The 24,677-nt window shown below is 44.5% G+C and overlaps 1 protein-coding gene across 2 annotated transcripts in view; it reads left to right on the top strand.

Annotated features, from left to right (window-relative positions):
- ALMS1 (ALMS1 centrosome and basal body associated protein) overlaps positions 1–24,677 on the top strand; it is a 69,979-nt gene that overhangs the window by 27,173 nt on the left and 18,129 nt on the right. For both annotated transcript variants that reach the window (XM_081020611.1, XM_081020610.1), the window contains exons 6-13: positions 3,962–4,121; positions 5,686–7,065; positions 7,348–7,478; positions 13,848–15,600; positions 15,951–16,076; positions 17,707–17,877; positions 20,892–22,099; positions 23,527–23,644. In XM_081020611.1, coding sequence (XP_080876737.1) covers positions 3,962–4,121; positions 5,686–7,065; positions 7,348–7,478; positions 13,848–15,600; positions 15,951–16,076; positions 17,707–17,877; positions 20,892–22,099; positions 23,527–23,644 — 5,047 coding nt within the window. The remainder of the gene's footprint in view (positions 1–3,961; positions 4,122–5,685; positions 7,066–7,347; positions 7,479–13,847; positions 15,601–15,950; positions 16,077–17,706; positions 17,878–20,891; positions 22,100–23,526; positions 23,645–24,677) is intronic.

Here is a 24,677-nt window from a genome sequence, read left to right as displayed (position 1 = left end):
TGCAGTTACAGTTGGTACATTTGCTCCACAGCCATCTTATCTTATGGTATACCTATAGTGCATACGCATGAATTCCTTGAGGGTCTTTCTACTCTGTTAACCGTTGGAGACAGGCATGCATGGTACTTTTTGCCAAATACTTCTCCTTCCATCGAAATAGATGTCCTTATCTCCACATGTACGGAAGGGACAGGAGTCTTGAACCAAGGAGCGGGTGGGTAATTGGATCTTTCTAGTATTGGCATTAGCACTGAAACCAAGGAGCCAGTGTCAACAGTAATGGAACATACAAACATAGAAAGGTCAATTACATAGGTAGCATTTATACCAGAATAGCAACTACAGTACAGTGGTACCTTGGGTTAAGTATTTAATTCGTTCTGGAGGTCTGTTCTTAACCTGAAACTGTTCTTAACCTGAAGCAATACATTAGCTAATGGGGCCTCCCGCTGCCGCCGCGCCGCTGGAGCATGATTTCTGTTCTCATCCTGAAGCAAAGTTCTTAACCCGAGGTAATATTTCTGGGTTAGCGGAGTCTGTAATCTGAAGCGTATGTAACCTGAAGCGTATGTAACCCGAGGTACCACTGTACTTAGTTAAATCTGTAGAAGGGACTGAAACTGGACTCTACCGTGGCAGATAGGAGGTTCAGAGTGGAAATACCCTTCAAATAGGAATCATCCTGCATGTACAAAATTGAGCATGTCAGAGAGAATCTTCTATCCCAGACATTTTTGGATGTGCCCAGTGCCTTATGGTGCCTAAGGATATATATTTTATATATTTTGTCACTTTGAAAATAGGAAAAATAAAACTGTAAATTAGAAACCACCATTGTGGTGAAAGAAAAGGACAAAAAAGTAAAAAAAAAAATATATAGACCTCAGCATTGTCATGGGAAACAGAAAAAATATGCTTTGGAGTGGTAAAAAATTAAGTAATTAGTTCCTTTTTCAAAGAAAATAACTTCATTAGCTGTTTCCTGAGTTCCCCCCATATCTGCCTACTAGTAAGATCTGCTAATCCTTCCCCCTGCCCTTGTTCTTCTCAATGTGTCACATTTTGAAGCATTCCAAACAAAATGCCTGAAAAATGGTCTTCCTTTGTGGCATAGTAAATTGCCCAATTTTTATCGAGGGTGGATGGGAGGAAGGCAGCTTTGGACAAATTATCACGTACATAAAACTGAGGCCTTACGGTCTTTCGGTGAGGACTGTTGTGTAACAAGAATGCACAAGCCATTCCTTGTAAGATGGATTGTGTAGGGCATATGCTGAGGTTGTTGGCCTGACAGAAGAAGTGAATCAGTGTCTTTGCAATGAGAAGAACAAGACAGGATGGCTAAGTGGTGAGGAGCTTAATGTTTTCTGACTATTGCATTGAAGAGCTGTTTGTGATCTTCCAGTCTCTTCCTTCTGGGCAGACATACTGAGATACTCCATGCCAGAAATCTACTCTGTGACACAAGCCCAGCTTTTAGTGGAGTCTAAGGGAGAAAATTATTCACACCCACATGTCTCTAACAACAGAAGAAGCTGGTACAACAAACTCCTGGCAAAGCACATTTCAGACCCTATAAATATTCTATTCTTTTCAAGTTATCTCTAGCACGAAAGCATGCAAACTGCTGACATGGAATGAATGCCCACCTGCCTTTTTAACAGCAGCGCCTGAAAATTGGTCTTTGGTAATAAAAGAATTACTTTGATGGTGGCTGCCTGTTAATATTTGCCCTTGTGGGTTCCTGGAATAAATACATGCTCATTTATGAATTTGTGAGACTTTAGGAATAAGCAGTTTTCTCTCCCTGTTACCTTTTTTTTTTTTTTTTTTGTGCCAGATTTTCCTGCTGTACCAATTTGGTCTTTCAAGAATGTAGACCCCCCACCCACCCCAAATGGCGCAAGAGGGGCAGGACAAAGATGAGGAAAGGTTTCCTCTTTTTATATTCCCTCCCCACCAATCTTCTTGCCAGGTCTAACTAGGGGAATCCGAGTGAGAAAGCAGTTTTCCATGTTCTCATCACTTGCTGGAGCAGGACCCACAGACATGAGCGTGCACCTGCCTGTTTGTGGAAATGTGATCTGTTTACACTGCGCTGCTTGCAGTAGAAAGTACACTTAGGATGGGGATACCTATAGCTCCTTCACTTGATCCAAAACCTGGTGTATTAGAGCAGATGGGCTGCATCAACTCTCAGATGTCAAAGAGATAAACAACTACCTGACATTTAGAAGACATCTGAAGGCAGCCCTGTTCAGGGAAGTTTTTAATGTGTGACATTTTAATGTATTTTTAATCTTTGTTGGAAGCCGCCCAGAGTGGCTGGGGAAACCCAGCCAGATGGGCGGGGTACAAATAATAAATTATTATTATTATTATTATTATTATTATTATTATTATTATTATCCTCTGGCTTAGAAAGGGGCAACCCTGCTCCCACTGCAGTTCAAAGGCCCCAGGGTGAGTAGAGTTAGTCTCAGAGAAAGCAAGGCTATTCCCTCCTTCCCTTTCAGACCCATGCAGAAAGGAAACAAGTGGCTTGCTTCTTTTCAGCCTGACTCCCAGAACTCATGCCTGCATACCACCCTGTCCTGTCAGTGTTTGCAAATATAGTGCAACAACATACACATTGGCCTTACCAGCTCAGAAATAATTCCACACCTCTAAACGTGGCAATTGGCATATGCAGACCCTTTCTAAGGGGAAATGTAATTTTGTGCATCTATGCCCTGGCCTGCTTTGGGGGGGGGGGGACTGGAAGAATACATGTTCATAACTCCCCCTAACCCCCTAGTTTTGCACATTTTGTGGCTGTTGTTTCCCCCAGCCTGTTGCTACTTCAGGGCAGGGAAGAGCAGATGAGTCCCTGTTGCTGATGAAACTGAGCTAAGGCTCCCTTCAAATGTAATGCCCATTTCACTGGAAGTCGTGCTGTGCAAAAGAGTAATAATCCCTGCATACCAGTGCCTAGACAAGGAAGTCTCTTGCCTTTTTGACACCTATTGGCCTGGAAAAGGTGGCCTGGCACCTTTTCATTAAGAGGTGTGAGAAATACCTAAAGGTTGAGGGTTTATTTACAAAAATGTTCGTTGGATCCCTGTGGTTGGCATCTGAGATTCAGCCACCTTGCCTGCAGTCTTTGAGGGAATTTGTCTTGTAAATCAGTGCCACGACCGATTTATCAGAATAAATCATGCATTTAATATACACAGATGTGACAGATTTTCCTTTCCGTGATTTCGCCTTCATTTCCAAATATAGTTTAGGTATCAGGTAATTAATGTCTTTCTGGCAAGGAAGAAACATGGTGTGCCTGCTGTGGAAGGGCTTTTAATTTTGCTGGAAAAAAGGGGCTGTGAGTGGTTGCTTATTTGGGCTTTTAAAGGAATGTGGAGGTGTGTGTGTGTGTGTGTGTGTGTGTGTGTGCGCGCGCGCATGTGTGCTTGCACCATATCAGAATCCGGTTAAATCCAGTTGTGAGCATGAAAGTAGGTTTCTCAGAGTTCTATAGTACCTTCCTCTCCAATGAAGGTACAGGTGTGGCCAAACTCTGGGAAACTAGATCCTACTGAGCTGCCCAGAGTGGTTGGAGAAACCCAGTCAGATGGGCGGGGTATAAATAATAAAATTACTACTACTGGACTACAGTTCCCATCACCCCTTGCCATTTACCATGCTGGCTGGGGCTGATGCGAGTTGAAATCCAACTGTGTCTGTAGGGTCACCAGTTCCCCACCCTGAAACAGAAGTTTTGTAGTGTTGGTGATTGAATGAACAGAAGCCGAATGAACAGATTCCCACGCTGTGTGTTGTCGAGAGTTGCATGTGGAATTATTTCTGCCTTTCAGGTTTTGTGCTGTTTATGTGGGATGGTGGTGGTTGGCAAAATTTTTATTTGTACATGGCAGTCCTTCCTTGACTGCTGCCCCAGATTAACCGTGTTCACTTCTTGCATCAGGTCTACCTCCATAACCTGGGCATCGATCAGTCACCTTCGTCCATACTGACTCCATTTATGCCCCGAGGACCAGTCAGAGAAATAGAATTCTCTCCCACTGAGCTGAGAACACTGAAGACGTCCAATGATTTGTTAGCGCGACGCCTGCAGTTATCGGAAGGTAAGGGCGGGAAATGAATCGGCTTCATTTGTGGAAGATAGGTGGGTCTGTCAGCAGCTAATAGCCATCATCACTAACGGTAGTTGTTGGGGAAGGCAGTTACCCTCATGCCGTGTTTGTGGACTTCCCAGCAGCTCCTGACTGGCCACTGGAAATCTCAGCTAGATGGAGCCACCTCCTAAACCCCCCTCTCAAGGCAGCTTGAAAGCACAAAAACAACCTAAACATTTGAAGTGAACACCCTAACAAATAAACACTGGTGGCAAAGATCCACTTGCCCAACTGGGAAAGTCCGTCAGAATGGACTCTCAGTTTCTGGAAACTGCAGACAGTGGGTGCCTGTCCTATCTTGGCAGGAATGCTGCTCCACAGAACAGGGTCAACCACACTAAAAGCCCTGTCCATGTTACTCTGTGGGTCCTATGGGTTTCTGCTGCTGCTCATGACACTGGTAAAGACTTTGATGTGAATCTTCTTTTCAGGTGTTCACACTTTATTTGCAGTGAAGCTACCTTTTTGACTTCCTATTTCTGAAAGGTGATCTGACAAGAGTCCCTTGTTCATTAGGGTTTCCCGAATTTGGCAGCAATCCCCCAGTTTTCTTACATAAAATTTCGAGCAGCTCTTTACCTGTCTTTGAGATAAACACTGATAAACACTGCCTGTACTTTCAGTTATCTTTTAACCCTGGGTCATCAGACGGTCATTTTTTAGCACTATCTTCCTTCCCATGCCATATGGAAACAGACCAATAAGCAACTGGGAAGCTTTTAAATGGGGTATGTTGGTGAACCTGACTCTGGTGGTAAAAGGTAAAGGTAAAGGGACCCCTGACCAGTCGCGGATGACTCTGGGGTTGCGGCGCTCATCTCGCTTTATTGGCCGAGGGAGCCGGCGTACAGCTTCCAGATCATGTGGCCAGCATGACTAAGCCGCCTCTGACGAACTAGAGCAGCGCACAGAAACGCCGTTTCCCTTCCCGCTGGAGCGATACCTATTTATCTACTTGCACTTTGACATGCTTTTGAACTGCTGGGTTGGCAGGAGCAGGGACCGAGCAACGGGAGCTCACCCCATTGTGGGGATTTGAACCGCCGACCTTCTGATCGGCAAGCCCAAGAGGCTCAGTGGTTTAACCCACAGCGCCACCCACGTCCCTCGACTCTGGTGATTATTATGCTCCAAATAATTTACTTTTCCGGTATAATTACCTACACCATGTTATTTCAAAATAAAAAAATCCTTCCAGTAGCACCTTTAAGACCAACTAAGTTAGTTCTTGGTATGAGCTTTCGTGTGCAAGCACACTTCTTCAGATACACAGTGTGTATCTGAAGTGTGTATCTGAAGAAGTGTGCTTGCACACGAAAGCTCATACCAAGAACTAACTTAGTTGGTCTTAAAGGTGCTACTGGAAGGATTTTTTTATTTTGACTATGGCAGACCAACACGGCTACCTATCTGTAACTGGAACCATGTTATTTCAGTTCGTGACAAGGACTTATGATTATTGAACATTGGCAAGGGATACTTGGAGTTCTGACCATTCTTCTTTTCCTTCTAGGAGACTCGGCCTCTGTGATAGATGCTATACAGTCAAGCTTTGACTCTTCCATTCATAGTGTGCATGCCCCAGCTGGGTCAGATCCTGGTACTGATCATCCACTGCCTACAGAGTTCTCCCATCAGCCTTCCAGAGACTGCTTCAATCAGGGCAGCATGGTCTGCCCTCAGTTGGAACTACGCACTCCAACTCCAGAGCCAAGAGAAGGCACTTTTGAGTCTTCCGCTCCTCCTAAGACAGCAGAGCAGAGTCACGTAACCCCAGAATGGCCATCCAACATCCATTCTGGTGAGGGGAGATCTCTAAAATGTGTACAGAGACTGATGGAAAGATTTGATTCAAAGGAACTTGGTGTAAGTCAAGACCAACTCTCGCCTAGCTCTTTGGCTCATGGAAAAGATGAAGAAAGCATAAGTCAAAAAATCAGTTCATCAGCTGTCCTTCTTGGAGGAGAAAAAGATTGTTTCTTTATAGGATCTGAAACATTAAAAGAGATCCAGAAAATTCTGGCAGAGGCAGAAACTAGGAGCCCAAGCCGAAACTTTAAATCCGCCTCATCCATCTCCTCCACAGACCTGGACAGTTCATTAAAGCAAATGAAAAAGATGGATGGCTCTGGAGATTCTGGATTGTTCAAGGGGAGCAGCCCAGGAATTCAGAGAATGTGGTCATGGGATGAGACGCTGGCTAGGCAAAGTGTTCACAGTTACACTGTGCTCCCCAAAACAGCTAGCTTCACTGGTAGCTTAAAATGTGATGGTCAGCCAGCTGCTGATGTCCTCAGCAATGATCAAATTCTGCCAGAAGAGTCTATGCCACCCTCCCAAGTAACGGTTGAAGAACATAGGACCGTGAAGCCTGTTAGGCGATCAGAGCCTGAAGGCTGCAATAGTGCCACAGTAAATAAAAGCTTGCCCGTCTTTGTAGACAGCAAGTTGTTTACCCCCAAAGATCTCAAAGAATTAGCAGCTGCGTCTAGCGCAGGGTCCTTAGACAGCGCCTCTAATATTTGGGAGGAAGGTCAGCAAGTCTTGCAGAAAACCAGGAAAGAAATGGGTGGCAGTCATGGAAGTGGAAACAGCAGCAGTGTGGACTCGCTGGGTATTAAAGTGAAGAATCTTCTGCGGTGTGAACGTCCCGTTTTACACACAACACAGTGGGCGGAGGGGGAGAAGCACAATGAACATAGTCAGAAACAAGTCTCAGCTGGAGCCCGTGTAGCCTGTAGCAAAGGGGATCTTGCATCCCAAGAGAGTGAGAACGGCAGTAGCTTGGACTCGCTGGCTGCTCGTGTCAAAACGCTTCTGGAAGACGAACGCCCTGTAATGCATGCAGCCCAGATACTTCAGAGTGCTGAGGAGGAAGAAGAAAAAGCACATGGTAAGTAATTGAACCGCAGGAGTTCCATGAAGCACAATTGCTATTGTTTAAATGTAAAAGAAGTCGAAGTATTTCCCCAAGAATCAGTGAAAATATCAGTCTAATCAGAAATCAATCCTGCAAAATTTTAGCAGAACATACGTTACTATTGCTGTCTTTCAAACTCCCTGTTTAATAACCGTTCTTGGTTTGTGTGTCCATAGCAGTTACCTTAATAGAACGTGGACCACCTGCCAACACATTAGCAACTTCTACTCTCATTTTCTGTGATCTCTCTGGCAGCCTGGGTGAAACTGAAGCTGACTCTTCAACCTGCAGACGCCGAGGCTGATCTAAACGAGGAAGACCGGCGGATGATAGAAGAGATCAAGAGAATGCAGCTTTTGAGTGCCAGGAAAGCTGGAAATGTTAAGGTAAGAAGGAACCAGGGGAAACCAGGAGGCAGATTTAGGTAGCATTGTAGGGTTAGGACAGAATTACAAGCTTTGGCTTGTGGACAAGCATCTTACAACTGCTGAATAAAAAAAAAAAGTGTTGCACTAATTGGAACAATAATGTGGAAGCAATAATTTCTTCCCAGTGGTGTGGTTTTACCATGTGCACAGTCCTGGTGACCTTTTAATAGCATTTCCACATAGCCTGGGATTTTTGGAAACTGGATGACTGGTTAAAACATTTATAATATGCATATTATGGAGGTCACCTTTTCCAGTATGTGCCCCGCATTTGGAAGGCTAGCTCTTCTTGACTGCAGTTCAAGTCAGAATGTCTGTTTTGAGAAGTCTGGTCTTTTCTGGATGTTACGGGGACTGAAGCAGAGACTTTGCATGCAAAACATGCACTCTGCCACCCAACTATAGCCCTTCTGGTGTGAGCTGAATATGCAGCTTGGTTGTACCATAGCTAGCACAGCTTCAGCTGTTAGTGTTATGGGCAGTGTGCACGCATACATTCTGAACCATGGTTTAGTGTTGTGAGGATGAGACATGGAAGAGTATGGCCAGGAGGAAGACTTGGGTAGAGTTTAGTCTCACTTTTACAGACTCCCAGCTTAGCATTATGTTTGAAGCAAGGAACCTAGTTTAAGCTAATCAGATTCATAACAAGGATGGTTACTCTGTTCTGTCGCTGACTGTGCTATTTTAATGATGGAATTCTTCTAATGTATTCATGGTTTTTTTTAAAAAAAATCTATATCTGCAGTATTTTATTGCATTTAATTTGTTTCTGTTTTGCTTGAAATATTTGTGAACCGCTTAGAGGTTTTTCTGAGATGTGAAGCTGTATACAAGTTCCCTAAATAAAACAGATAACAAGCCAAGTTCAAGCCAGGTGTGAAGTTGTCTTGTTATGAAACTTAACACAGCTTGTTTTAAATTGGGGCTCCTGGTTCAAGCATAATGCTAAGCAGGGATTCTGCTAGAGTGAAACTAAACTTTGCTAAAGTTGTCATGCTGGCCACATGGTAGAAGGAGGGGAAGAACACAAGCTTGATGTTTGGCATGGACTCATCCATGTAGCGCTAAAACGTACCGTATTTTTCGCCCCATAGGACGCACTTAGTTTTTTTTTGGGGGGGGGGAAATAAAGAAAAAAACAATTTATTTCCCCCCCCCCCAGGCGCTGGGGAAGCCTGAGCTTCCCCCGACCCCAGCCCCCAGAACAGCTTGCTATCCGCAAGCCTAGGGAGCCCAGCGCGAAGCCTGCATTCGCCCCATAGGATGCACACACATTTCCCCTTCATTTTTGGAGGGGGAAAAGTGTGTCCTATAGGGCGAAAAATACGGTAACTCAGTATTACAAGCAAATTTGGCCTATTGTCTATTTATTAGCAGCAGATCATTAGTGTTTGTGTGACACACATACAGACTTTCTATCTGCAAGGACTCCTGTCAGATCCCTGTCGGTGAGGATCTAGTGTTTTATCTTTATCTCGGCAGTGAAACTGACATTAGGCTTGTTGTATGTATGCATTCATGCGTGTGCATGCATGCATGCGCAGACACATTTTTAGTTTTTTGTTGTACTGTAATTAGTACATCTTACATTGCAGTTTAGGAATGCAGGTGGCGCTGTGGGTCACGGAGCCTAGGGCTTGCTGATCAGAAGGTTAGCGGTTCGAATCCCTGTGAAAGGGTGAGCTCTCATTGCTCTGTCCCTGCTCCTGCCAACCTAGTAGTTCGAAAGCACGAAGTGCAAGTAGATAAATAGGTACCACTCTGGCGGGAAGGTAAACGGTGTTTCCGTGTGCTGCTCTGGTTCTCCAGAAGCGGCTTAGTCATGCTGGCCACATGACCTGGAAGCTGTATGCCGGCTCCCTCAGCCAGTAAAGCGAGATGAGCGCCGCAACTCCAGAGTCGGGCACGACTGGACCTAACGGTCAGGGGTCCCTTTAACTTTTTACATTGCAGTTTTATTGTAGTTAGTTATGAAAACCAGACAATAGATTGTATGTTGTCAATTGAAAAGCATAAACAGGAAATAAGTGAGACTTGCGTAGCTGAATACCTGCTTTCCTTAATATACTCAAAATCCAAAGGAGCCGTAGTAATCTGCCCCACATTTTGAGGGCAAGTTCACACAGCTGGTGTCATAGTCACCAATGATCATTTCCTCTTTCCATCCCAGCTTGGCTTCCATTATGGAGTATTGCCAGAAATGATAAGACATTGATTCTGATGAATCGCCATATATAATGCCAGATGCCAGTAACCATTCACTTCCACACTGCCAGTTGATAATAAATAATATAATTAAAGTTTTTACCCATTCTTAGTTTTATTATATTAAGTCTCCTACACACTGCCTAGAGATGACTGTAATTAAGCAGCTTACAAATTGTTGAAATGACATAAAAAAAATCCTTCCCTATCTTGCTGCAATGGGTATGAAACCTGTGCCCTCTGTCATCAGAGGACCTATGCAGAAGACCTGATTTTCAACACCTTCATGTCACACTGATTTCCCTTCCCCCACCCAGCATGCAGCAATGGGGAAGAAAACTGGGCCAGTGGCGGATCTTGGGGTCTCCAATGTCCGTGGCGCCTTGTGCGACGCAGCAATTCAGCGCCCCTCTGCTTCTCGCACTCCATTCTAAATTGTAGTTGCGACATCCCTGGCCGCACACCCTTTTTTTATATATAGAATCATAGAATCATAGAGTTGGAAGAGACCACAAGGGCCATCGAGTCCAACCCCCTGCCAAGCAGGAAACACCATCAGAGCACTCCTGACATATGGTTGTCAAGCCTCTGCTTAAAGACCTCCAAAGAAGGAGACTCCACCACACTCCTTGGCAGCAAATTCCACTGTCAAACAGCTCTTACTGTCAGGAAGTTCTTCCTAATGTTTAGGTGGAATCTTCTTTCTTGTAGTTTGGATCCATTGCTCCGTGTCCGCTTCTCTGGAGCAGTAGAAAACAACCTTTCTCCCTCCTCTATGTGACATCCTTTTATATAAGGCTCTGCACCCTGTACACGCTCCCCTAAATTGGCCTTTTACTGGGCCTCCTTCTTCTCAGCTGATGCTCACCAATGAGCTAAGGAGCAAAGAGGGGCCTCCTCATTGCCATGATGGGGATAAAAATATCCCCGCCCCCAGCCAATCTGCATGAATTAGCTTTGTGGTGTGTTTTGTGTAACTCTGTGTATGTATAGCTTTTGTGTGTGTTTATAGGTTTTGCCCCACCCACCACTGGGAAACAGCTCCTGACCACGGATCCCGAGGAAATGCACACCCACCCCTACCTTTCAAATGCTAGTTTGCCTGCTTATGAAACTTCCGCCACTATGGAATATATATTGTCCAGAGTGGGCAGGACAGCCTTGACCTTATTCCCAGGTGTTGGCATAGAATCATAGAATTGTAGAGTTAGAAGGGACCAACCCCATGGAATGCAGGAATCCCCTTCAGAAGAAATGGAATGAGCCTCAAGTGGCTGCCTAGGGCATATCCCACCTCCATACGTGCTTTCAGGGTTACTCATACAGCTTGCTCTCAAACAATAACTTTACAGATTTCCTGGCCTTCCATATACCCGAAGGAGTGTCTCCACCTTCATTGTCCAGCCTCCTCCTCTGAGGGTCTTCTGCTGATACCCTCATTGACAGATGTGAAGTTACAGGGAACCAGGCAGAGGGCCTTCTCGGTGGTGGCGCCCGCCCTGTGGAACGCCCTCCCATCAGGTGTCAAGGAAATAAATAACTATCTGACTTTTAGAAGACATCTGAAGGCAGCCCTGTTTAGGGAAGTTTTTAATGTGTGATGTTTTATTCTGTTTTTAATATTCAGTTGACAACCGCCCAGAGTGCCTGTGGAAACCCAGTCAGATGGGCGGGGTATAAATAATAAAGTATTATTTACCTTTTTACATTGCAGTTTTATTGTGGTTAGTTATGAAAACTTCCCTTTAAAGGGAAGTTTTTAATGTTTGATGTTTTATCGTGCTGGGTAATAACAGTAATAATAATAATAATAATAATAATAATAATTCATCTCAGGGATGCTTCTGCTGGCTTGTTTCTTGAATATTTTTTAGAAAGCACATTTGAGGTCTGCATCTGATTATTCAAAAGTTCAAACATGCACCTTATCCAGTCATTTTCAGTCCTGCCCATGTCTTTGATAGACATGTATGACAAAGTAATGTGAGAAGCGACTGTGCCTCTTGACGTTGGGGGTGCAGCAGTGGTGGTGAGGAGTAGGGAGACCTTTTGTATTAAAGAACTCCTTAATGCCAGCAGCATCTTGGCTTTGCGTTCTTGAATAACTCATAGATATAAATGCCTGTTGATTTTGTACCTGTTTGTCTTGTCTGTTCCCAGCGTAAGAGAACAATGCCTCTGCCTCTGGTGCTGACGTGGGGGTGAGGTGAGGCTTTGCAGCATGTTTTGAAGCGTTGAGTAATGCACCTGAATACTGTTTTTCTCTAATTGCTTCCAAGAAACAATTTTCAGGAAGCTGGAGTTGCTGAATTTTCTGCATGCATCTGAAAGAGGTTCCTTGTTTGTTTGTTTGACTGACAGTTTGCTGTGTGATCTTTGCTCTGAAAAGACGTGTTTTGTTTCAGCCTTTCTTACTGAAGCAGGCTGGTGTTTTTTGTTCTTTGTTTTTACTTGTGCCAAATAAGTTGTTTTTACTACATCAGGTAAACAAGAGGATATCTCTTTGCATTTATTGTATTGCTGCCTCCAAAGGAATAATGGCAGCTTTTATAATTTCTCTCTCTGGCTCACAAAAGACTTGATGTTAACTGCAGAAAAGATGAGAATTTTTATTCTATTTTAATGGGCAATCTTCATCCGTAGCATGCCCAAAAGTGTGCTTTGTTTCAGTAAAGCTGCAAACCTCACATGCCAGGGGTTTTCTTTATTCCTTTTTAGGAAGAGAGCCTAGTGGAGTTCAAAGCTTACGCCGTTCTCTTTTGCCCATGCATTATTTAGATTGGCATTTCAGTAAACAGATTAAACTGGGTGACACCGGAGCTGTTGGAAATAGTCTTCAAATCTAGATTAGAAATTGCCTGCCTCTGTGAAGCCATCCACAGGTGCCTCTGGAAATAAACCACCTATCAGTAAAGTGTAGAATTAAATGTTGCCTTTAACTGACGTTTAATAAAACCTTTACATTTTTATTGTGCTGATTGCAAGAACGTAGACCTACTTTGTGCATCAGGCAGATCAGTCTTTTCATAAATTCCATTCTGCTGAGAACAATGCACATTTGGGTGGTGATACTGCAGTTGTGCAATTTTCTCCCTGGGGAAATCCACCAAGCCGCCACATTTTTAGATGTGAAAGTGGGAGGGGTGGGTGGGACTACAGTAGGCTTCAACTTGTGTGCATTCAGCATGATGGACATGGCAAATTAAAAAAGGTAAAATTAAAAACAAAAGGAGGGGAGGAAAGTAGTTCTAGGAAGAATGACTTTGGCAATCCCACCTGCCATTGAATCTAATGGGTTTTGACTATATGCAACTTTTGGCTTTAGGCACAATTCCCAGAACGTTATCCAACAACAACAACAACAACAACAACAACAACAACAACAACAACAACAACAACAACATTGCCCTTCAACGCAAGATCTCAGAATAAAATTGTTGAAGGCTAATTTGTAGGCTAACTGTATTGTTATTCCAAAAGGTTCTTAATGACAAACTTCCCTGTTCTTTTGATTTGTTAGATTTTTCTACTGATGTCTATTCATTGCTTGTTCTTTGATCTTGATGGGTTTATGATGTTTGAACTTTGCAAGCAGCCTTGAAAATGCTTTTATTTTTAAATGCAAGATCTAAGTGATAGAAATTTGTTAGAAGTGTCAGAAGGAAGTGGTGGGATAGCACTGGTGCCTTCACAACTTGTGCCTGTGTAGTCATATTTTTCTGATTTGGGTTGTTAAACTCCATCCCTAGTTTATATGTGCCACTAAATCAGGGCTCACTTTGACTCTCTCTGTCCATGGTGACATCTTGGCACGTTTGGAGGCAGTCTGACACCAAGTTGGGACTTTAAGGCAAGAGATTTGGTCCACTTCCTTTTCTATTCTTTAAAGTTAAAGATTTGTTGAGGTTTAGATTAGGAAGCCTTCTTTAAGACAAAGTCCTCTGATCTTCTTAATTTGGCAGTTGTTTGTACATGCAAGATTCATTGGTTTTATCTCTGCCCCATTGATTGTGACAGATCAAATATAAAAATATTTACGTTAATTTGTTGAACTGATTTTGCTGTTGTGGATCTCTACTATTAAAGTATGTACTTTCTGTTGTCTCGGATTCTTGACAGGATGGGCTGCGGGGAAACAGCTATGAAAGAATTTCTAGCTGCAGTTCTATTCTGAAGACAGACACAGAACTCTCAAAAACTTCAAGTGACAGTGAGCTGCAAAAGGACATTCGGATACAAGACTCCCAACTAGCTGAATGGCCTGTAGTAAGTGCAGCCCAGCCTAGGGTGGTATGTGGAACTGACCGTGCCCTTCCGGATGACTCTGAGATTACGTCTTTGACCAGTGACCAAAGTCATTTCAGTGACCAGCCGCGGGCACACTCAGAAAATCTCTCAGACTCCAGCCACAATGTTCACACTCCCTTGCCTATCGCAACAGACACAAGTCTGAAGGGGCTGACAGGTACCACCAAGGCAGCCACAGGAAAAGAAGCGAGTGCCTCAGCACAGGCAAAATTGGCTGCGGACACCTCTTCTACAGAATCTGCCAAACAAATTACATCCATTACTTTTGCATCCCGTAAAAGGACATCGTCTTCCCGGGTGCCCTGTGCCAGCATTCCTGAAGCCATTCCTTTGGAAACCCAGTCGATTGGCAGTGAACAGCTGGAGTCTAGTAAGCTGCAAGTGGGAACTTCTCAACCCTGCGCTTCTGCAAGCATGACAGCCGTTCATGCGCCAGATAAGAGTGTTGAATTTCGTCCAGGTGGAGACAGCCATCGTCATGTGCCCATGGTTGTCAGCAAGGAGGCATATCCTCAGGAAAAGAGTTCTGCCTCTATGGAGAACTCCCAGCCGATTTGCACTGATCAAAAGGTCCGCTCAGTTACAGAGAATCGGGAAGAAACCCAGGCTGCTTACCAAGGCTTTACTGGGCTAAATAGATACGACAGGCCTTCAGTTAACACTTCTGATAATAAATTTAACCCAGGAGAAACTATGGGTGATCCTCTCCGTCCCGTCAACCCACCTCAACAAAAGGCAGAGGATGCTTCTCAAGATGTCTCGAGAAGCTTTGCTGGTATTCCTAAGCCACACTTTCCTCCAGGCAGGGAAAGTACGTTGACAAAAGAGAGCAAATCTGCCTCTGATCAATATTTATGCAGGGCTGAAGCCATGGACACTGGAAGCAGCAGCCTGTTATCCGCTTCCTCTCCAGATCACATTTCAACGACCATTCCAGTCTCTCCTTCATCACCAACCCGGAAAGCCCTGTCTGGTGTCCATATGACCCTCTCTCCAAAGCATGTGGAATTGCCTCTTCCTAGTTTAATAGATGCTGGTGCTGAAAAGAGACGAGTTGGTGGATTTAAAAGCGACCCTCATCCAGCAACTTTAAATGATCCGAGTCATTCGTTAGAAGAGACCTCTAATTTGAAACCCACAGAACGTTTCACAGTCACCCAGGATTCTGCATACTTTCCAAGGTCACCTACACCAGATTCCCACTTTAAGCATTCCCATGTTCCAGTTGTAGCAAAACCAGCCCCAAGTCAGGAGCCTCTGGAGATCAGGCAGATTTTCCCAGTTACAGACCGAGGAAGCACGAGAATACCAGGTTCGTATTGGCAGAGTCCCGAAGAGAACTTAAAAACCACGGCCTCTTCCCAAACGGAAAAGATGTCGTCGGATGCCATCACTCAGATAACAACAGAAAGCCCTGAGAGGGCAACCTATTCTGCAGAGATATTTGTTAGCAATGACAGCGGTGACGTGGAAGCTCTGAGACCTTCTCATCGAAAGAGTCATGAAATGCTGGGTTCTGCAGCTGCTCCCATGAGCCACATCTCAGTTTTGAACAGGCAGGCTGGTGAGAAGTTTAATTTACTGTCCTTTGATCTGAAGAGCTATGCCTAATGAGCAAGGCAGCCTTGTTCATATTATATATTATCCCCTCTCAGTTGTGAGACCTACTTTCTCCTTGAGGGATATTTGAGTAAATCTACCAGTTTAGCTTGTGAATCCACTGCCACATTTTCTGTGGGATGGAAAAGTCATACAAGGCAGGTGAGAGCCTTGTTCCTTGCAGACCTTTACATGGACCGAAGTGTATACGTTTAGGATCCTAGCTATGCCAACAGATTATAAGGTTAAAGTAGTATCGCATTTGGTGCTAAGTTTGCGTCCTTGTCTTGTCCACCTTGCTTTCCATGCCTGCAGGTACGCCAAGGTTGCTGCCATATAAACCACCTGGGAGCTCAGAGATGTACTACGTTCCCTGTCCAAAAGAAACCCTCAGACTCTCACGGGTCCGATCAGAGACTACCATGGAGAGCTCCCACTCAGGTATTTCCTGTTGCTCCAAACTTTTATCTAAGCTGCTCAGTACCATGGCTGTTCTCAGCAGAGCCAAGGAACTGACTTTGCATAAAATGCAAGAGCGTAAGCAGTTTGTTGTGCTGTGTTTAAATTTGTTGAATAGAGTTGAGCTGCAATAGTCTAGATTTACAACAGTTGTCGAGCAGAAACAGAACTCGTATGCGTGCTTCATTTAAGCTTTGCCTTTTGGTTTGAAATGGCTTTTTAGATTTGAATGACAGGGGGAACAATTTAGTAGCTAGAAAGGCAGCACGATTTCTTTCTACCAATGTTGGTGGGCCCCAGATGTTTTTAATTTTCCTGGTTCTGCTTTGAACTGCTGCATCATTCCAGTTCTTTCTCTCCCTCCAGCAGTGTTTCCCTCTTTTGTTCCAGTTTTCTATGTGTTTTTATCTTTAGGTAAGGTATCAGTGAAGTATTCTGGGAAGCAGTTCAATGTTCAGTTTAAACAGATACCCAAAATGTTTGCATTGCCTGTATTTGTACAAGAGCTTAGTTAACCTGTACTCTGTACATACTCAGAGGCATGCTTGCCTTTATTACTACTTGACCTGTAAAGTAGTTCTGAATAATGCTGAGTCCTGCCACTGAATGGGAAACAGATTCCTTCTCATTTGGACCATCTTTCTAAGGTGTTGGACGGTGCTTCTTATTTGTTAAGTTCAATCACAAGACTGGCATGAATTTATTAGTCTTTCTTCCTCAAAGCAGGCAATAGCTTTGAGCTTCTCCCTGATGGAAAAGATGAACTGGTCAGAATTAGACCTCACATGCTTTTAGGTTCTGTTGTTTGCCTATCCTGTTTGGTTGGAACCGGAACCAAGAAGACCTAGCTAGTGGTTGGAACTCTGTGAACGTAGTTCTGTAATGTTCAGTTTGTAAGTTTATTGTTCTAGCTGAAAGTCATGACAAACCTCTAGCAAATAATACAGAACATTCATCCATAGTATAAGCCAACATCCCTGAAGTATGAGAGAGAAGATACCAGAGACACCATCTAGCTTGATTTCAGATTAAACCTCTGAATCACCACAACTTGAAGTGATTCAATCTAACTCATTTTCCTGTGTGTTATGAAGCTATTATTTTCACTCAAAAGAAACCCAACCGTTTCTGCCAGGGTGTACCTGTTTGCTTGTGTGAACAGAGGTTTCAAAAAGCCGTCTCTTGGATCTCTAAATAAGAGGCAGGCTAACAGATAATGAATGATCTCTTCCACCTGAGGTTGACCACAGACGCGAAGTCTGTCTACATAGGGGACCTTGTTGTAGCATCCATCCAAGACCGCAGTGGAGTTCAGTAACGAGGATGCTTGTAATCCTAGAAAGCATACATCCATTTTTAAAAAGAACTAAATTAACTGATAGAGTTGGGATATGTCTCGTTTAATTGGGAAAATGTTAGGTGACCAAGTGCTGTTGACCCAGAATATAAATCGGCTTCCGTTGTAGACTTTAGAACTGTTACAACACAGAAACATGCTGCTCTAGGATGTTTATTTTCTCTGTGTCTTTTTTTTTAATGTACTTTTTCTTTCCCAGTCCTCTTTCTCATATATACATATATATTGGTCTCCCCACTCTCTGTCTCCTAACAGGATCAAACGATGCCACCCCTCCAAAATTTCTAGCACAGGCACTTGGCTCAGGGGATGAGATTCCACCAAGTCCTGTAGCTATCAAGCACAGAGAGGGCATCTATAGTAAAAGGGCTATTCCTAAGGAGGCTTGGACAGGAGAAGATGCAGGAGCACAGGAAGGTGTCAAAGGTGACTATTCTTTTATATCTCTGAAGGTGGAACAAGAGCTGCTTTTGTGGCATCTGAATATTACAGTTTGGAAGCCTCTTATGTATTGTGCTAGCTCCGGAGTGTCCCAAGAATGATTGTTTTGCTATGGGAGTTGAAATAACTTGTTGCTGTTGCTATAATCTGCCCTTCACCAAATGCTTCCGGGGGAGCTAGAAAAATATCTTGGTTGAAAACAAAAACACACTACAGTGGTACCTCAGTTCTCGAATGGCTTGGCTCCTGAACAAATCGGCTCCCAAACCAGGAAGTAAGTGTTCCAGTTTGCAAACGTTTTTTGGAAGCCGAACGTCTGACGCGGCTTTCGCTTGAGTGCAGGAAGTTCCTGCAGCCAATCGGAAGCCGCGCCTTGGTTTTCGAATGGTTTCGGGAGTCGAACAGACTCCCGGAACGGATTAAGTTCGAGAACCAAGGTATCACTGTATCATTAAAATATTAAACTAAAATTACAAAATCACACAATCACAAAAGTAACAGAACAGCAGTTCAGAGCAGCAGTACCGGAGGATAGTTTTAGGATGGCATGAAAAGGATGCTCTTTTTTATTCACCAGCAAAAGATTGTGGATGAAGATGATTTCTGAAAACGAAGGGAAAAATGATTAGATGCTGTGATCCATGGAAAAACACCTCGAGCCACAATTAGTCTTTTTAATGGGGGGCGGGCAGTAAATGGTTAACCCTTCCTTCCCCCAACTGTAACCTCCAGGAAGATCGTACACACCTCTGGCCCAGAAATCAGACTTAGAAAAAGTTACAAACTGTTTTTATATATGTGAGTGTGGTGCTTGCTGTTCCCATTTGTGGCCATGGATCTCCTACTTTTGAAATTTTCAATATCTCTGTCAGGGAACTGCCATCAGTGTCCGAGGGAGAGAGCAAGCTCCAAAGGGCTCCCGGAGAGCGTCCCGGGAGTGGGAGATGCAGCCCGTCTTCTGGGGAAGAGAATCAACGTAGCTCCAGTGGAGAAGGGGGGCAGATGGTGGAATCGGCGAGGCGGTCCCATGACTCCTTGCCGGGGACCAGCGGGGAGAGGAAGGGTCCTCCGCTGCCTACGCCCTCCTTGCGCAGAAGGCTTCCGCGCAGGGAGAGTAGGAGGAGACTTGGCGTCAAAGAGCTTCTTTGCTGGAAGAAGTTTAAGAAACGCCCACTGACGGATTCTGCCAGTGATTGAGACAGTCACGGGCGAGTGGCTGCCCGGACAGGAAAGGTTCACTCAGGCAACCCAGCCAGAGGTTGGGACAAGCTTACGCACGAGCTGTTAGGATATTTCCGTTCCACCTTAAAAGGGAGCAGGCTGTGAGTCACAGAGTCTGCGTATTTCCTGTTCACAGGATGTTTATGTTTTCTGTTGCTTTCGTTTTCTCTCTCTGTGTCGTAGACACTAAAGCAGGCAGTCATGTTTTTCTGTGTTCTGATCAACGCTGAATAAACTTGTAAATAATGCTCTCCTGAGTGCAACTTTTGGCTGTGCATTATCTGCTGATAGAGTGTGCATGAGCTCTGGAATGTGGCAAGAAATCTTCTAGAAACTCATGTCGCTAATTGCTGATACTGCATGCCTATGGGAGATCGATGGATCGTCCGGCAGACGGCTTGGGGCCATGATGGACTTTGTCTCCCTGGCAGTATCCCAACACGAGCAACCCCTAGAACCATTACAATCTCTATGGTAGTTTTTGTTATGTGAATGGTGCCACAGACCCGCCGGGTGTGTTAGGCAAACTCCCTGGGGTCCATGGACCACCAATTGGGAACCACTGCCTTAAACCAATGCTTCTGTTCTGGACCCACTGCTTGGCAACATAACTGAACCCAGAAACCTGGTCTTCTCTTTGTGCTCTTTCACTCAGTATCCTCTGGCAGTGCAGAACGAGCCAGCCAAAGTTTCTCTCACTGCCGAAGGAAGGAAAGAAAGGTGTTAAACAGAATCTGCAAATGCCAAAAGAATTAGAGCAGAACAACGTAGTATTTTAGGGAGAGTGTGGACAGAATATATGAGCTTTTCCATGCAAACTTTATAGGTTCGTAACTGGCTGCGTTTCCACATTAAAAAATCTCAGTGCGGCAACATGCTCAGAAGCCGAAGGAGAATTCTTGCCTTTGATCAGCTCTTGCCATGGAGTGACATACAGAACTCTTGAAATGTTAGTATTAGAAGGAAGGGAGGACAGAAGAACGTTGGGGAGATGAGCACATTAAAAAATGTTCATGCCTCAGGCGAGGGTGTGTGTGGAGAGCTGTGTGTTCTGCCAGAGAAGGGGGGGGGGGACCCAGCCTATAACTAGATAATCTAAATTCAATAGCCCGAATAAATGCAGGCAGCCGTCCATTTTGCACAGCCTTATTTTCAGCTTGAGGAAAGAGTTTGTGCTACCGTTTTATTTCCCTGACAAGATTCCACTAGCCTAGGCATAAGCAATTACTTTTGTTGTTGGTCTAGCAGAGGAGTAGACAACTGCTTGCACAGAGAAACTAGTCTTCTCTGAGTTCATTTATACAACTCCATTTATTACTGTTATTATTGCTCTGGCCCATAAACGGACTTGGAAGTGCATTGAAATGGATTTTAACCGTTGTGCTTATTAATTTTATTTGTTTCACTTCCCTTGTGTTTATGTTTTTCATTTTGTATTGATGCTTTTTCATTATATTTATCTTCTTTTTTTGTATAATTTGTATTATTTTTGTTGGCCGCCTTAAGCACAGTTGTTTTTAAAGTTACTTTTTTCAAGGTACGCTTTGACACATTCTTCTAATTGTATCTCACCTTGGCAGAGTCCTGTTTTGAAAGGCAGCATACAAATCCCCAAATTAATGGGTAAAAAGAAAATAAACTAAACATGTAAGGAGACTGCGCCTAGAGTTGATGAATAGCACTGTCAATTTAGAATGAGGACCATCATGTATTGTAGCTGTTTCTTTCCAGCCGAGCTTAAATATTTCATTTTCTTTTCCCTTCCTTTCCCCCTTTAGGAAGTCCCAAAGTCCCAAATCCCTTGGAATCTGTGGCAGCTACCCATTCAGTGTTCAGATCTGCTCAGTTTTACCTGCATCACCCAGTGCCTCTGCAGCATGAAATTGACTTCCTTGCTGGGAATGATGCCTTGGGACAGTATGCAGTGCAAGAGCGCCCAGCCCTTCCTTCAAAAGACATCTTCCAGTACGACGGAACATCCAGAAGAGGTCAGGCTGTTTTCTCTCCACACCAGCCAACAGGAGAGGAGAGGTTTTCCCCACCAAATTTTGAGCCAGATTACAGTGTGCTGGAGGAATTGAGGTTCAATGAGACTTTGGAGAGAGGCTCTCCAAGTAAGGAACTACAACAGCCTGATGGGAGGAAAAGTGGCCACAAATTGTCCAAAGACCAGCTTCTTCCAAGCAGCCAAAGGAGCAGCTTAAAAGAGAAGCGGGTAGCCGATCTCCCAGCGATGCAAAGTGCTCCTTTCACAGGCAGTTTAGATGAGCTCTGGGCTAAATACCTGGAGCGTCAGAAGCAGCATCAGCAACGTAGTCCGAGTGGCAGCAGCAGAAGTGAGCTGTCTCTGGTAGAGCGGCTTGATAGATTAGCCAGGCTTCTGCAAAACCCGGTTAGGCACACCCTGGTGCCTGTCAAGGATGAAGATGTCCATGTCCAAGTGGAACCAAAGGGAAAAGAGTCAAAGAAGATCAGTTCCCAAGGAAATAAGGCGTACAAAGGTAGAGTTGCAATCCATAGCCCCAGAGGAAAGGTGGAAGAGAGCCCAGAGGCCACCAGCAATACACGGCTATCAAAATCTAGGCATTATAAAGTTGGCAGCGCCACAGCTCTTTACCACATGGATAGAAATATGGAGCAGCATCGGAATTCGGCAATTCTGAGCGACACCTCTTCTGAAATGAGGCCTGTGAAAGATTCCATTGTGTTAACCGACATCACCTCCGATTCAGAAGTGACTCAGCCCGAGACGGACACTGCGTCTCGGACGGAGGCAAGTGTTTCCGTTTCCACGATCGACACAGAGAGGTTGATCCGGGCCTTTGGGCATGACAGAGTGCAGGTGTCCCCCAAACTGTCCCAGCTCTACAGCGCCATCCGACACCAGAAGACGCGCTCAGAGAAGTATGCCAAGGGGAGCAGGAAAGACAGGGTAGCAGAATACCAAAGAACGGCTCATGCTGAGCCAAAAAGAAAAGAGACCCAGGTAAGTATAATAAATAATAATAATTAATTTTTATTTATACCCCGCCCTTCCCGGTTCAAAAACTGGCCTCAGGGCGGCTAACAACAAATTTAAAACACTTAATTGTAAAAGCAGCATAAAATACAGTATAAAAACATGAATAACAAAATTCAAAGTTCAGAAATCAATTTAGGGGAAATCCATCTAATAAGCATTAGATAGTCACCAGGGCTAGCTAGCTGAATTAGTCCTGCTTGGGCCAGCGAGGAGGCCAGGGGAGAATTAGCTGTGGGGTCTCAGAGCGGTTGATCTTCATAAAAGGGGAGGGGGAGGGAAGAGAAGGGAAATAAAATATCAGGCTCAATTCAAATTAAAGGCCAGGCGGAATAGCTTTGTCTTACAGGCCTGACAAAAAGAGGTTAAATCCTGAAGGGCCCTGGTCTCGTGGGACAGAGCAGTCCCGTAAACATGAGGGCCCTAAGCCCAAGTATGTGGCGTAGGAACCTGTAGGGTAATCCACAGCAAAAAAAAAATACTGTGATCTATTATCTGCATAAAACAGGTGAAAGGAAAGAGTGACAACTAGCCTTTAATTTGAAGATCAGCTAAGATAGGTGGGCGGAGGCAGGCTAATCTTCATTGGGGTCTCTCTGTCTTTCTCCTCCTCCACTGCATCAGCTGAGCTGAGGCCTCTGCATTTAAGAGTATGAAAAGGTCAGCCTTGTTGTCCTTTAGCTTTCATAAGCAGCAGGTGAAATGGTCTTTAGCTGTGCCTTCATTGTGCATCTTTAGACACTGGGTGAAAATGTTCCTCTTCAACCAGGCCTTTGGCTGATTAACAGCCCACGTCCTTTTAAATGTTTTTGTGGGAATGGGCTTTTTTGTTTTGTTTTGTTTTTGTTACGTACTTTGTGGTTTTATTCTGTGATTCATCATGATATCTCAGAACAAAGGGTGGCATACAAATTTTAGTAGTAGTAGCAGCAGCAGCAGCAGCAGTAGTAGTAATAATAATAATAGTAATTGTAATAATAATAATAATCCTGTCATACTTCAACATGACATAATAAAAGGGGGGGCATCATGTCCCCTGTTGTTGCTAATTTATATGCCAAAGTGGTTTCTTATATTGGGGTCTCACCCCAGATGGCGACCGGTAACTTTCCTTCCATACTTCCCCACCAAGCAACTTACATTCATCCAAGCTGGAAGCCATGAACAGGGGGGATAATTGCCCCATCCTCACGACCACAGAAGTGACGATTTCTGAAGGAAGTGGATGTGGACATTGTGTTCTAAAAAGCTAGCTGGCTTGTTTCTCAGAGCCAAGGTGGTGCTCTTCGTGTGCGTGTGAGCGAGATTGGCTGATTTGATTCCTTTCCAAACACCGACAAACGAACTTGCAGTCCTCTGAGACCTTCATGCATCTGCCTGATTCTTTCCTTTAGGCAACGGACTCTTTCATTTCTTCGGATTCCGTTTCTACCATCAGCAGCTCCCTTGGACCAAGCCCTGCTCTCAGTAGCAAGCGGAGCAGGCGGATGTTGAACAAGGCTGTCCAGGCAGGTGAGCAGCCCTCATCCCGACTCTTGCCTTCATGTCTGCGCTCTTGCCTTTTTGTTGTGATCCTTTTCAGAGTCCCTCGCTCTTACTTCAGTCAGCCAGGTGTGCTTGCAGAGCTTTCTCCGCCTGCACATCTTTGCAGCTCAGATCCTTTCAAAAAACGGATAACAAGTTGAACTCCGGTGAAATGGCACTCCCCTTCCCTCCACGGGCTTCTTTGATGCTAGCAGGTAGTTCCTTTGTTCGTTCTGTGGGCTTTCTTGACTCTGGTCTCGCAATAAATCTTGGGTCAGAGAACTGACTTGTTCTGTGTGGTATTTTCCCCACTTGCAAGCACAGTCGTAAACTTTCTCACTACTGCAAATAATTGTCAGTTCTCTTGCTCAGACGGCTGGAGCTTCACTCCTTATTTGATGATGTGAATCTTGCTCTTATCTGTTGTGTGATTTCTGTTCTGTGACAAAACTTATCTAAAAACGGAGGCCAGTTATATACAACCGTGTACTATCCTCACCACTATCGAAACTGGAGCCATGTACATCCTCCAGTTTTCTGCAGGTCTATACATTATTGGCAGAATGAAGAGTTTTCGAGTTGGAGGGGACCTAAGAGGACATGTGCTCCAGCCCTCCTTCTCTGAGGCAGGGTGAGGGATGCAGGAATTCCACATTTCATAAGGCAGGCATGGTTCTTGGTGTGTTTTGTTTGGTTAAAGCATGGGTAGGCAAACTAAGGGCCGGGGGCCAGATCCGGCCAGTCGCCTTCTAAATCCGGTCCGCGGATGGTCCGGAAATCAGTGTTTTTACATGAGTAGAATGTGTCCTTTTATTTAAAATGCATTTCTGGGTTATTTGTGGGGCCTGCCTGGTGTTTTTACATGAGTAGAATGTGTGCTTTTATTTAAAATGCATCTGTGGGTTATTTGTGGGGCAGAGGAATTCGTTCATCCCCCCCCCCCTCAAAATATAGTCCAGCCCCCCACAAGGTCTGAGGGACGGTGGACCGGCCCCCTGAAAAAGTTTGCTGACCCCTGGGT

The sequence above is a fragment of the Podarcis pityusensis genome (genome assembly GCF_964106645.2).
Source record: "Podarcis pityusensis genome assembly, chromosome: 9".
In the NCBI taxonomy this organism is placed as follows: domain Eukaryota; kingdom Metazoa; phylum Chordata; class Lepidosauria; order Squamata; family Lacertidae; genus Podarcis; species Podarcis pityusensis.
The sequence above is the reverse complement of the archived record's forward strand: the minus strand, read 5'-3'. Positions and strand labels throughout refer to the sequence as shown.